The 12,178-nt window shown below is 38.9% G+C and overlaps 1 protein-coding gene across 1 annotated transcript in view; it reads left to right on the plus strand.

Annotated features, from left to right (window-relative positions):
* The window catches only part of SCIN (scinderin), a 114,196-nt gene that overhangs the window by 75,491 nt on the left and 26,527 nt on the right, over positions 1 to 12,178 (plus strand). Inside the window, exons 7-8 of the mRNA XM_075271808.1 lie at positions 5,147 to 5,235; positions 7,629 to 7,844. Of these exons, the coding sequence (XP_075127909.1) occupies positions 5,147 to 5,235; positions 7,629 to 7,844 (305 nt within the window). The remainder of the gene's footprint in view (positions 1 to 5,146; positions 5,236 to 7,628; positions 7,845 to 12,178) is intronic.

The following is a 12,178-nucleotide window of genomic DNA, read 5'->3' on the forward strand; positions in this document are numbered from 1 at the left end:
TACAGCCTGTGTACAGGAGTATATATGTATCAGCACTGTATATAGCAGTGATAGGAGATACATGTAATTATATAGTATATACAGCCTGTGTACAGGAGTATATATGTATCAGGTACTGTATATAGCAGTGATAGGAGATACATGTAATTATATAGTATATACAGCCTGTGTACAGGGGTATATATGTATCAGGTACTGTATATAGCAGTGATAGGAGATACATGTAATTATATAGTATATACAGCCTGTGTACAGGGGTATATATGTATCAGGCACTGTATATAGCAGTGATAGGAGATACATGTAATTATATAGTATATACAGCCTGTGTACAGGGGTATATATGTATCAGGCACTGTATATAGCAGTGATAGGAGATACATGTAATTATATAGTATATACAGCCTGTGTACAGGAGTATATATGTATCAGGCACTGTATATAGCAGTGATAGGAGATACATGTAATTATATAGTATATACAGCCTGTGTACAGGAGTATATATGTATCAGCACTGTATATAGCAGTGATAGGAGATACATGTAATTATATAGTATATACAGCCTGTGTACAGGAGTATATATGTATCAGGCACTGTATATAGCAGTGATAGGAGATACATGTAATTATATAGTATATACAGCCTGTGTACAGGAGTATATATGTATCAGGCTCTGTATATAGCAGTGATAGGTAATACATGTATTTATATAGTATATACAGCCAGTGTACAGGAGTATATATGTATCAGGCTCTGTATATAGCAGTGATAGGAGATACATGTAATTATATAGTATATACAGCCTGTGTACAGGGGTATATATGTATCAGGCACTGTATATAGCAGTGATAGGAGATACATGTAATTATATAGTATATACAGCCTGTGTACAGGGGTATATATGTATCAGGCACTGTATATAGCAGTGATAGGAGATACATGTAATTATATAGTATATACAGCCTGTGTACAGGAGTATATATGTATCAGGTACTGTATATAGCAGTGATAGGTAATACATGTAATTATATAGTATATACAGCCTGTGTACAGGAGTATATATGTATCAGCACTGTATATAGCAGTGATAGGAGATACATGTAATTATATAGTATATACAGCCTGTGTACAGGAGTATATATGAATCAGGCACTGTATATAGCAGTGATAGGAGATACATGTAATTATATAGTGTATACAGCCTGTGTACAGGAGTATATATGTATCAGGCTCTGTATATAGCAGTGATAGGTAATACATGTAATTATATAGTATATACAGCCAGTGTACAGGAGTATATATGTATCAGGCACTGTATATAGCAGTGATAGGTAATACATGTAATTATATAGTATATACAGCCTGTGTACAGAAGTATATATGTATCAGGTACTGTATATAGCAGTGATAGGAGATACATGTAATATATAGTATATACAGCCTGTGTACAGGAGTATATATGTATCAGGCACTGTATATAGCAGTGATAGGAGATACATGTAATTATATAGTATATACAGCCTGTGTACAGGAGTATATATGTATCAGGTACTGTATATAGCAGTGATAGGTAATACATGTAATTATATAGTATATACAGCCTGTGTACAGGAGTATATATGTATCAGGTACTGTATATAGCAGTGATAGGAGATACATGTAATTATATAGTATATACAGCCTGTGTACAGGAGTATATATGTATCAGGCACTGTATATAGCAGTGATAGGAGATACATGTAATTATATAGTATATACAGCCTGTGTACAGGAGTATATATGTATCAGGCACTGTATATAGCAGTGATAGGTAATACATGTAATTATATAGTATATACAGCCTGTGTACAGGAGTATATATGTATCAGGCACTGTATATAGCAGTGATAGGTAATACATGTAATTATATAGTATATACAGCCTGTGTACAGGAGTATATATGTATCAGGTACTGTATATAGCAGTGATAGGAGATACATGTAATTATATAGTATATACAGCCTGTGTACAGGAGTATATATGTATCAGGCACTGTATATAGCAGTGATAGGTAATACATGTAATTATATAGTATATACAGCCTGTGTACAGGACTATATATGTATCAGGCACTGTATATAGCAGTGATAGGTAATACATGTAATTATATAGTATATACAGCCTGTGTACAGGAGTATATATGTATCAGGTACTGTATATAGCAGTGATAGGAGATACATGTAATTATATAGTATATACAGCCTGTGTACAGGAGTATATATGTATCAGGCACTGTATATAGCAGTGATAGGAGATACATGTAATTATATAGTATATACAGCCTGTGTACAGGAGTATATATGTATCAGGTACTGTATATAGCAGTGATAGGAGATACATGTATTTATATAGTATATACAGCCTGTGTACAGGAGTATATATGTATCAGGCACTGTATATAGCAGTGATAGGTAATACATGTAATATATAGTATATGCAGCCTGTGTACAGGAGTATATATGTATCAGGCACTGTATATAGCAGTGATAGGTAATACATGTAATATATAGTATATGCAGCCTGTGTACAGGAGTATATATGTATCAGGCACTGTATATAGCAGTGATAGGTAATACATGTAATATATAGTATATACAGCCTGTGTACAGGAGTATATATGTATCAGGCACTGTATATAGCAGTGATAGGAGATACATGTAATTATATAGTATATACAGCCTGTGTACAGGAGTATATATGTATCAGGTACTGTATATAGCAGTGATAGGAGATACATGTAATTATATAGTATATACAGCCTGTGTACAGGAGTATATATGTATCAGGCACTGTATATAGCAGTGATAGGTAATACATGTAATTATATAGTATATACAGCCTGTGTACAGGAGTATATATGTATCAGGCACTGTATATAGCAGTGATAGGTAATACATGTAATTATATAGTATATACAGCCTGTGTACAGGAGTATATATGTATCAGGTACTGTATATAGCAGTGATAGGAGATACATGTAATTATATAGTATATACAGCCTGTGTACAGGAGTATATATGTATCAGGCACTGTATATAGCAGTGATAGGAGATACATGTAATATATAGTATATGCAGCCTGTGTACAGGAGTATATATGTATCAGGCACTGTATATAGCAGTGATAGGTAATACATGTAATATATAGTATATACAGCCTGTGTACAGGAGTATATATGTATCAGGTACTGTATATAGCAGTGATAGGTAATACATGTAATATATAGTATATACAGCCTGTGTACAGGAATATATATGTATCAGGCACTGTATATAGCAGTGATAAGAGATACATGTAATATATAGTATATACAGTCTGTGTACAGGAGTATATATGTCTCAGGTACTGTATATAGCAGTGATAGGAGATACATGTAATTATATAGTATATACAGCCTGTGTACAGGGGTATATATGTATCAGGCACTGTATATAGCAGTGATAGGAGATACATGTAATTATATAGTATATACAGCCTGTGTACAGGGGTATATATGTATCAGGCACTGTATATAGCAGTGATAGGAGATACATGTAATTATATAGTGTATACAGCCTGTGTACAGGAGTATATATGTATCAGGCACTGTATATAGCAGTGATAGGAGATACATGTAATATATAGTATATGCAGCCTGTGTACAGGAGTATATATGTATCAGGCACTGTATATAGCAGTGATAGGTAATACATGTAATATATAGTATATACAGCCTGTGTACAGGAGTATATATGTATCAGGTACTGTATATAGCAGTGATAGGTAATACATGTAATATATAGTATATACAGCCTGTGTACAGGAATATATATGTATCAGGTACTGTATATAGCAGTGATAGGAGATACATGTAATTATATAGTATATACAGCCTGTGTACAGGGGTATATATGTATCAGGTACTGTATATAGCAGTGATAGGAGATACATGTAATATATAGTATATACAGTCTGTGTACAGGAGTATATATGTATCAGGCACTGTATATAGCAGTGATAGGAGATACATGTAATATATAGTATATACAGTCTGTGTACAGGAGTATATATGTATCAGGTACTGTATATAGCAGTGATAGGTAATACATGTAATTATATAGTATATACAGCCTGTGTACAGGACTATATATGTATCAGGTACTGTATATAGCAGTGATAGGTAATACATGTAATTATATAGTATATACAGCCTGTGTACAGGAGTATATATGTATCAGGCACTGTATATAGCAGTGATAGGAGATACATGTAATATATAGTATATACAGTCTGTGTACAGGAGTATATATGTCTCAGGTACTGTATATAGCAGTGATAGGAGATACATGTAATTATATAGTATATACAGCCTGTGTACAGGAGTATATATGTATCAGGTACTGTATATAGCAGTGATAGGTAATACATGTAATTATATAGTATATACAGCCTGTGTACAGGAGTATATATGTATCAGGTACTGTATATAGCAGTGATAGGAGATACATGTAATTACAATGTGATGTGTTGTATTGTGTATGTATAGTGGAAAGCTATATGTAAATGTGAGTGAGTAGAGTGAGGGCGACTCCTGAGGAGACAGTAAGGAGTGTGCAGGCAGGTTGAGGCAGGAAATGCCAGGCAGTGTGTGGGAGTCTATAGCTGGGGCTAGGAGTCCTGCTTTTGTGAGTCTCCTGCTAGGAAGCCATGTTGTTTAGTGGCACCAAAAGTAGCCTGTGACTCAATCCTGAGGGAAAACTATGTTTGTGGAAAATTGCACGCAAATCCGTCCAGGCGTTTTAGCGTGATTGAGGAACAAACATCCAAACTCACAAACATCCAAACACACAAACTTTCACATTTATAATATTAGTAGGATATATATATATATATATATATATACTCCCACAGTAGCACACATAGTGGTCATTAACCACAGTATTCAGGAAGTAACATGCCAGTTACATGTCCGGCCGGGGCTGACTACAATATGACCGCCATCTCTGTGCACCGTCTATGGGGACTGTCTCACTATTGTGCGCTTCTGGTATAATCTTCAGCGCATTTCCCTCTTATTCACATTCAGACATTTATTAGTTTTCTCACTTGATGATTTTGCTGTCGTAGGTAAAAATGCCAATGTGAACGAGAGGAAGGCGGCCATGAAAACGGCGGAGGACTTCATAAAGCAGATGAATTATCCTCTGAATACGCAGGTACTTAGCGCTTTTATAAGTCTCACCTCTATTATGAAACACACTGCAGCATTTTACAGTTGTAAGTAAGGAGTCATTTGTCTCCACCTAGTGGTGGGAAATGTTATTACCTTTCTAGGAACAATTTTCCACATCTGCCCTCAGTATTGACCACACTGTGGATATCACATAAAGCTCACACCTCAAGGAGAAGATCAGGAGAAGTCTGGGAATTCTGTTCTGAACACTCTGGATCACATTTACAACATCTGACTTTTCACATGTTGGTCTTACATTTAGTCCTATGTCCTAAATTTACAAGGAGGTACGGTACATACATGTTCTAAATGAGTTCTATCTATGGTACCTTCTTAAGTGGAAGAGACAGGGAGGCGGTGCTAACTGTGCCTGCATCACTTACAGGGACAGACAGGGAGGCAGTGCTATCTGTGCCTACATCACTTACAGGGACAGACAGGAAGGCAGTACTATCTGTGCCTACATCATTTACATGGACAGACAGGAAGGCAGTACTATCTGTGCCTACATCATTTACATGAACAGACAGCAAGGCAGTACTATCTGTGCCTACATCATTTACAGGGACAGACAGGGAGGCAGTACTATCTGTGCCTACATCACTTACAGGGACAGACAGGAAGGCAGTACTATCTGTGCCTACATCATTTACATGGACAGACAGGAAGGCAGTACTATCTGTGCCTAAATCATTTACATGAACAGACAGCAAGGCAGTACTATCTGTGCCTACATCATTTACATGGACAGACAGGAAGGTAGCACTATCTGTGCCTACATCATTTACAGGAACAGACAAGGAGGCAGTACTATCTGTGCTTACATCTGTTCCAGGGACAGACAGGGAGGCAGTACTATCTGTGCCTACATAATTTACAGGAACAGACAGGGAGGCAGTACTATCTGGGCATACATCACTTACAGGAACAGACAAGGAGACAGTACTATCTGTGCCTACATCATTTACAGGGAACAGACAGGGAGGCAGTACTATCTGTGATCTGTGCCTACATCATTTACAGGGGCAGACAGGGAGGCAGTACTATCTGGGCCTACATCATTTACAGGAAAAGACAGGGAGGCAGTGCTATGTGTGCCTACATCATGTACAGGGACAGACAGGGAGGCAGTACTATCTGTGCCTACATCATTTACAGGGAACAGACAGGGAGGCAGTACTATCTGTGCCTATATCATTTACAGAGACATACAAAGATGCAGTACTTATGTGCTTACATCAGTTATAGGGAAAGACAAAGAGGCAGTACTATCTGAACCTACATCATTTATAGGGACAAACAAGGAGGCAGTACTAACTGTGCCCATATAATTTACAGGGACAGACACAGAAGCATACTACCTGTGCCTATATCATTTACGGTACAAGGAGAGACAAAGAGGCAGTGCTACCTGTGCTTACATCAGTTACAGGGAGAGACAGGGAGGCAGTACTATCTGTGCCTATATCATTTACAGGGAAGATAAGACTATATATTAATATGCTTATAGGGTATATTTTGTAGGGTCATGTTCCCTCCTTTATATAACAGCAGAGTTACACAGTTTAGTGCTGTATACCCGCAGATGTTTATTAGTCACTGCTAATCTGATGACATTACAGCTCCATTAACACACCAGATGTGATGCTGCAGCCCCTGGGGCCGTACTTTCTGCTACCATCATCATCACTCCACCCAAACACACAGCATGTGCTGAAAATCTGCCCCTCTGGCACTATATGACATCATGAAGCATCAGTAAAGCTCAGCACTAAACCCAGCAGATCACCCGGACACATGTACAGGCCTGGTACAACTGACACTCCTATAGCAAGAGATTAAAAGGGACAATGAACTTTAATTTACCAATTAAAGGGGTTGCTGTATTAGAGACAACCCTGATGGAAATGCGATCGCTACAGTGATCTGCTAAATGCACGGGCCCAGCACCCTTACTGAACAGCTGATTTTCTATGAGAAATCTTTTATGGCCAGACATTTACCCAACAGTGGCCACTGCAGGCAAACTGAAGTACTACATGCTGGCCATTCATATGAATGGTGCTCAAGCACATAACAGTTGCAGCTACAGGTCTCTGTCCTGGCTCATACAGGGGCTCCCTTCATGACACCCTTATGCTCTAGGACAGGGGTGACCCTTGCAATTGTATTTACATAAGCTCTGTCCCTTTTAGATTACCCTGCAAAAAAATAAGATGGCTGGGAGGTAACAAAGGATCTGTACACTACCCTAAGATACAGCACACCAGATCTCAGCTTCCATAGATAAAGCAGCTCTGCTTTACACCACACCTTTGTGTATGGAAGGTTCCTTTAAGTGACCTGACTGATGGATCCTGCCCTCATTTCTTCTAGATCCAAGTGATTCCAGAAGGAGGGGAGACTCCAATCTTCAAACAGTTCTTCAAAGATTGGAAGGATCGGGACCAGAGCGACGGCTTTGGGAAAGTCTATGTCACAGAACGGATTGCTCAAATTCAGCAGGTTGACTTTGATGCCTCCAAACTTCACGAATCACCAGAAATGGCCGCCCAGCACAACATGGTCGATGACGGATCTGGAAAAGTCGAAGTAAGTCTGTTATCTTATACTCCAGTCACATCCAGAGCTGCATTTAGAATCTTGATTATTTTACACATGCTCTAAGGCTATAGAATCTCTTGTATCCTGCAGCTGCCTCAAATACAAGATGTAACTCAGGATCAGTAATATAATGTATGTACACAGTGACTGTACCAGCAGAATAGTGAGCGCAGCTCTGGAGTATAATACAGGATAAGTAATGTAATGTATGTACACAGTGACTGTACCAGCAGAATAGTGAGCGGAGCTCTGGAGTATAATACAGGATAAGTAATGTAATGTATGTACACAGTGACTGTACCAGCAGAATAGTGAGCGCAGCTCTGGAGTATAATACGGGATAAGTAATGTAATGTATGTACACAGTGACTGTACCAGCAGAATAGTGAGCGCAGCTCTGGAGTATAATACGGGATAAGTAATGTAATGTATGTACACAGTGACTGTACCAGCAGAATAGTGAGCGCAGCTCTGGAGTATAATACGGGATAAGTAATGTAATGTATGTACACAGTGACTGTACCAGCAGAATAGTGAGCGCAGCTCTGGAGTATAATACGGGATAAGTAATGTAATGTATGTACACAGTGACTGTACCAGCAGAATAGTGAGCGCAGCTCTGGAGTATAATACGGGATAAGTAATGTAATGTATGTACACAGTGACTGTACCAGCAGAATAGTGAGCGCAGCTCTGGAGTATAATACGGGATAAGTAATGTAATGTATGTACACAGTGACTGTACCAGCAGAATAGTGAGCGCAGCTCTGGAGTATAATACGGGATAAGTAATGTAATGTATGTACACAGTGACTGTACCAGCAGAATAGTGAGCGCAGCTCTGGAGTATAATACGGGATAAGTAATGTAATGTATGTACACAGTGACTGTACCAGCAGAATAGTGAGCGCAGCTCTGGAGTATAATACGGGATAAGTAATGTAATGTATGTACACAGTGACTGCACCAGCAGAATAGTGAGCGCAGCTCTGGAGTATAATACGGGATAAGTAATGTAATGTATGTACACAGTGACTGTACCAGCAGAATAGTGAGCGCAGCTCTGGAGTATAATACGGGATAAGTAATGTAATGTATGTACACAGTGACTGCACCAGCAGAATAGTGAGCGCAGCTCTGGAGTATAATACAGGATAAGTAATGTAATGTATGTACACAGTGACTGTACCAGAAGAGTAGTGAGCGCAGCTCTGGAGTATAATACAGGATAAGTAATGTAATGTATGTACACAGTGACTGTACCAGCAGAATAGTGAGCGCAGCTCTGGAGTATAATACAGGATAAGTAATGTAATGTATGTACACAGTGACTGTACCAGCAGAATAGTAAGCGCAGCTCTGGAGTATAATACAGGATAAGTAATGTAATGTATGTACACAGTGACTGTACCAGCAGAATAGTAAGCGCAGCTCTGGAGTATAATACAGGATAAGTAATGTAATATATGTACACAGTGACTGCACCAGCAGAATAGTGAGCGCAGCTCTGGAGTATAATACAGGATAAGTAATGTAATGTATGTACACAGTGACTGCACCAGCAGAATAGTGAGCGCAGCTCTGGAGTATAATACAGGATAAGTAATGTAATGTATGTACACAGTGACTGCACCAGCAGAATAGAGAGCGCAGCTCTGGAGTATAATACAGGATAAGTAATGTAATGTATGTACACAGTGACTGTACCAGCAGAATAGTGAGCGCAGCTCTGGAGTATAATACAGGATAAGTAATGTAATGTATGTACACAGTGACTGTACCAGCAGAATAGTGAGCGCAGCTCTGGAGTATAATACAGGATAAGTAATGTAATGTATGTACACAGTTACTGTACCAGCAGAATAGTGAGCGCAGCTCTGGAGTATAATACAGGATAAGTAATGTAATGTATGTACACAGTTACTGTACCAGCAGAATAGTGAGCGCAGCTCTGGAGTATAATACAGGATAAGTAATGTAATGTATGTACACAGTGACTGCACCAGCAGAATAGTGAGCGCAGCTCTGGGGTATAATACAGGATAAGTAATGTAATATATGTACACAGTGACTGTACCAGCAGAATAGTGAGCGCAGCTCTGGGGTATAATACAGGATAAGTAATGTAATATATGTACACAGTGACTGTACCAGCAGAATAGTGAGCGCAGCTCTGGAGTATAATACAGGATAAGTAATGTAATGTATGTACACAGTGACTGTACCAGCAGAATAGTGAGCGTAGCTCTGGAGTATAATACAGGATAAGTAATGTAATGTATGTACACAGTGACTGCACCAGCAGAATAGCGAGTGCAGCTCTGGGGTATAATACAGGATAAGTAATGGAATGTATGTACACAGTGACTGTACCAGCAGAATAGTGAGCGCAGCTCTGGAGTATAATACAGGATAAGTAATGTAATGTATGTACACAGTTACTGTACCAGCAGAATAGTGAGCGCAGCTCTGGAGTATAATACAGGATAAGTAATGTAACGTATGTACACAGTGACTGTACCAGCAGAATAGTGAGTGCAGCTCTGGAGTATAATACAGGATAAGTAATGTAATGTATGTACACAGTGACTGTACCAGCAGAATAGTGAGTGTAGCTCTGGAGTATAATACAGGATAAGTAATGTAATGTATGTACACAGTGACTGCACCAGCAGAATAGTGAGCACAGCTCTGGAGTATAATACAGGATAAGTAATGTAATGTATGTACACAGTGACTGCACCAGCAGAATAGTGAGCGCAGCTCTGGAGTATAATACAGGATAAGTAATGTAACATATGTACACAGTGACTGTACCAGCAGAATAGTGAGTGCAGCTCTGGAGTATAATACAGGATAAGTAATGTAATGTATGTACACAGTGACTGCACCAGCAGAATAGTGAGCGCAGCTCTGGAGTATAATACAGGATAAGTAATGTAACGTATGTACACAGTGACTGTACCAGCAGAATAGTGAGCGCAGCTCTGGAGTATAATACAGGATAAGTAATGTAACGTATGTACACAGTGACTGTACCAGCAGAATAGTGAGCGCAGCTCTGGAGTATAATACAGGATAAGTAATGTAATGTATGTACACAGTGACTGTACCAGCAGAATAGCGAGTGCAGCTCTGGGCTATAATACAGGATAAGTAATGTAATGTATGTACACAGTGACTGTACCAGCAGAATAGTGAGCGCAGCTCTGGAGTATAATACAGGATAAGTAATGGAATGTATGTACACAGTGACTGTACCAGCAGAATAGTGAGCGCAGCTCTGGAGTATAATACAGGATAAGTAATGTAATGTATGTACACAGTTACTGTACCAGCAGAATAGTGAGCGCAGCTCTGGAGTATAATACAGGATAAGTAATGTAACGTATGTACACAGTGACTGTACCAGCAGAATAGTGAGCGCAGCTCTGGAGTATAATACAGGATAAGTAATGTAATGTATGTACACAGTGACTGTACCAGCAGAATAGTGAGTGTAGCTCTGGAGTATAATACAGGATAAGTAATGTAATGTATGTACACAGTGACTGCACCAGCAGAATAGTGAGCACAGCTCTGGAGTATAATACAGGATAAGTAATGTAATGTATGTACACAGTGACTGCACCAGCAGAATAGTGAGCGCAGCTCTGGAGTATAATACAGGATAAGTAATGTAACGTATGTACACAGTGACTGTACCAGCAGAATAGTGAGCGCAGCTCTGGAGTATAATACAGGATAAGTAATGTAATGTATGTACACAGTTACTGTACCAGCAGAATAGTGAGCGCAGCTCTGGAGTATAATACAGGATAAGTAATGTAATGTATGTACACAGTTACTGTACCAGCAGAATAGTGAGCGCAGCTCTGGAGTATAATACAGGATAAGTAATGTAATGTATGTACACAGTGACTGCACCAGCAGAATAGTGAGCGCAGCTCTGGGGTATAATACAGGATAAGTAATGTAATATATGTACACAGTGACTGTACCAGCAGAATAGTGAGTGCAGCTCTGGGGTATAATACAGGATAAGTAATGTAATATATGTACACAGTGACTGTACCAGCAGAATAGTGAGTGCAGCTCTGGGGTATAATACAGGATAAGTAATGTAACGTATGTACACAGTGACTGTACCAGCAGAATAGTGAGCGCAGCTCTGGAGTATAATACAGGATAAGTAATGTAATGTATGTACACAGTGACTGCACCAGCAGAATAGTGAGCGCAGCTCTGGGGTATAATACAGGATAAGTAATGTAATATATGTACACAGTGACTGTACCAGCAGAATAGTGAGTGCAGCTCTG

The sequence above is a fragment of the Leptodactylus fuscus genome, chromosome 4 (genome assembly GCF_031893055.1).
Source record: "Leptodactylus fuscus isolate aLepFus1 chromosome 4, aLepFus1.hap2, whole genome shotgun sequence".
Lineage (NCBI taxonomy): Eukaryota > Metazoa > Chordata > Amphibia > Anura > Leptodactylidae > Leptodactylus > Leptodactylus fuscus.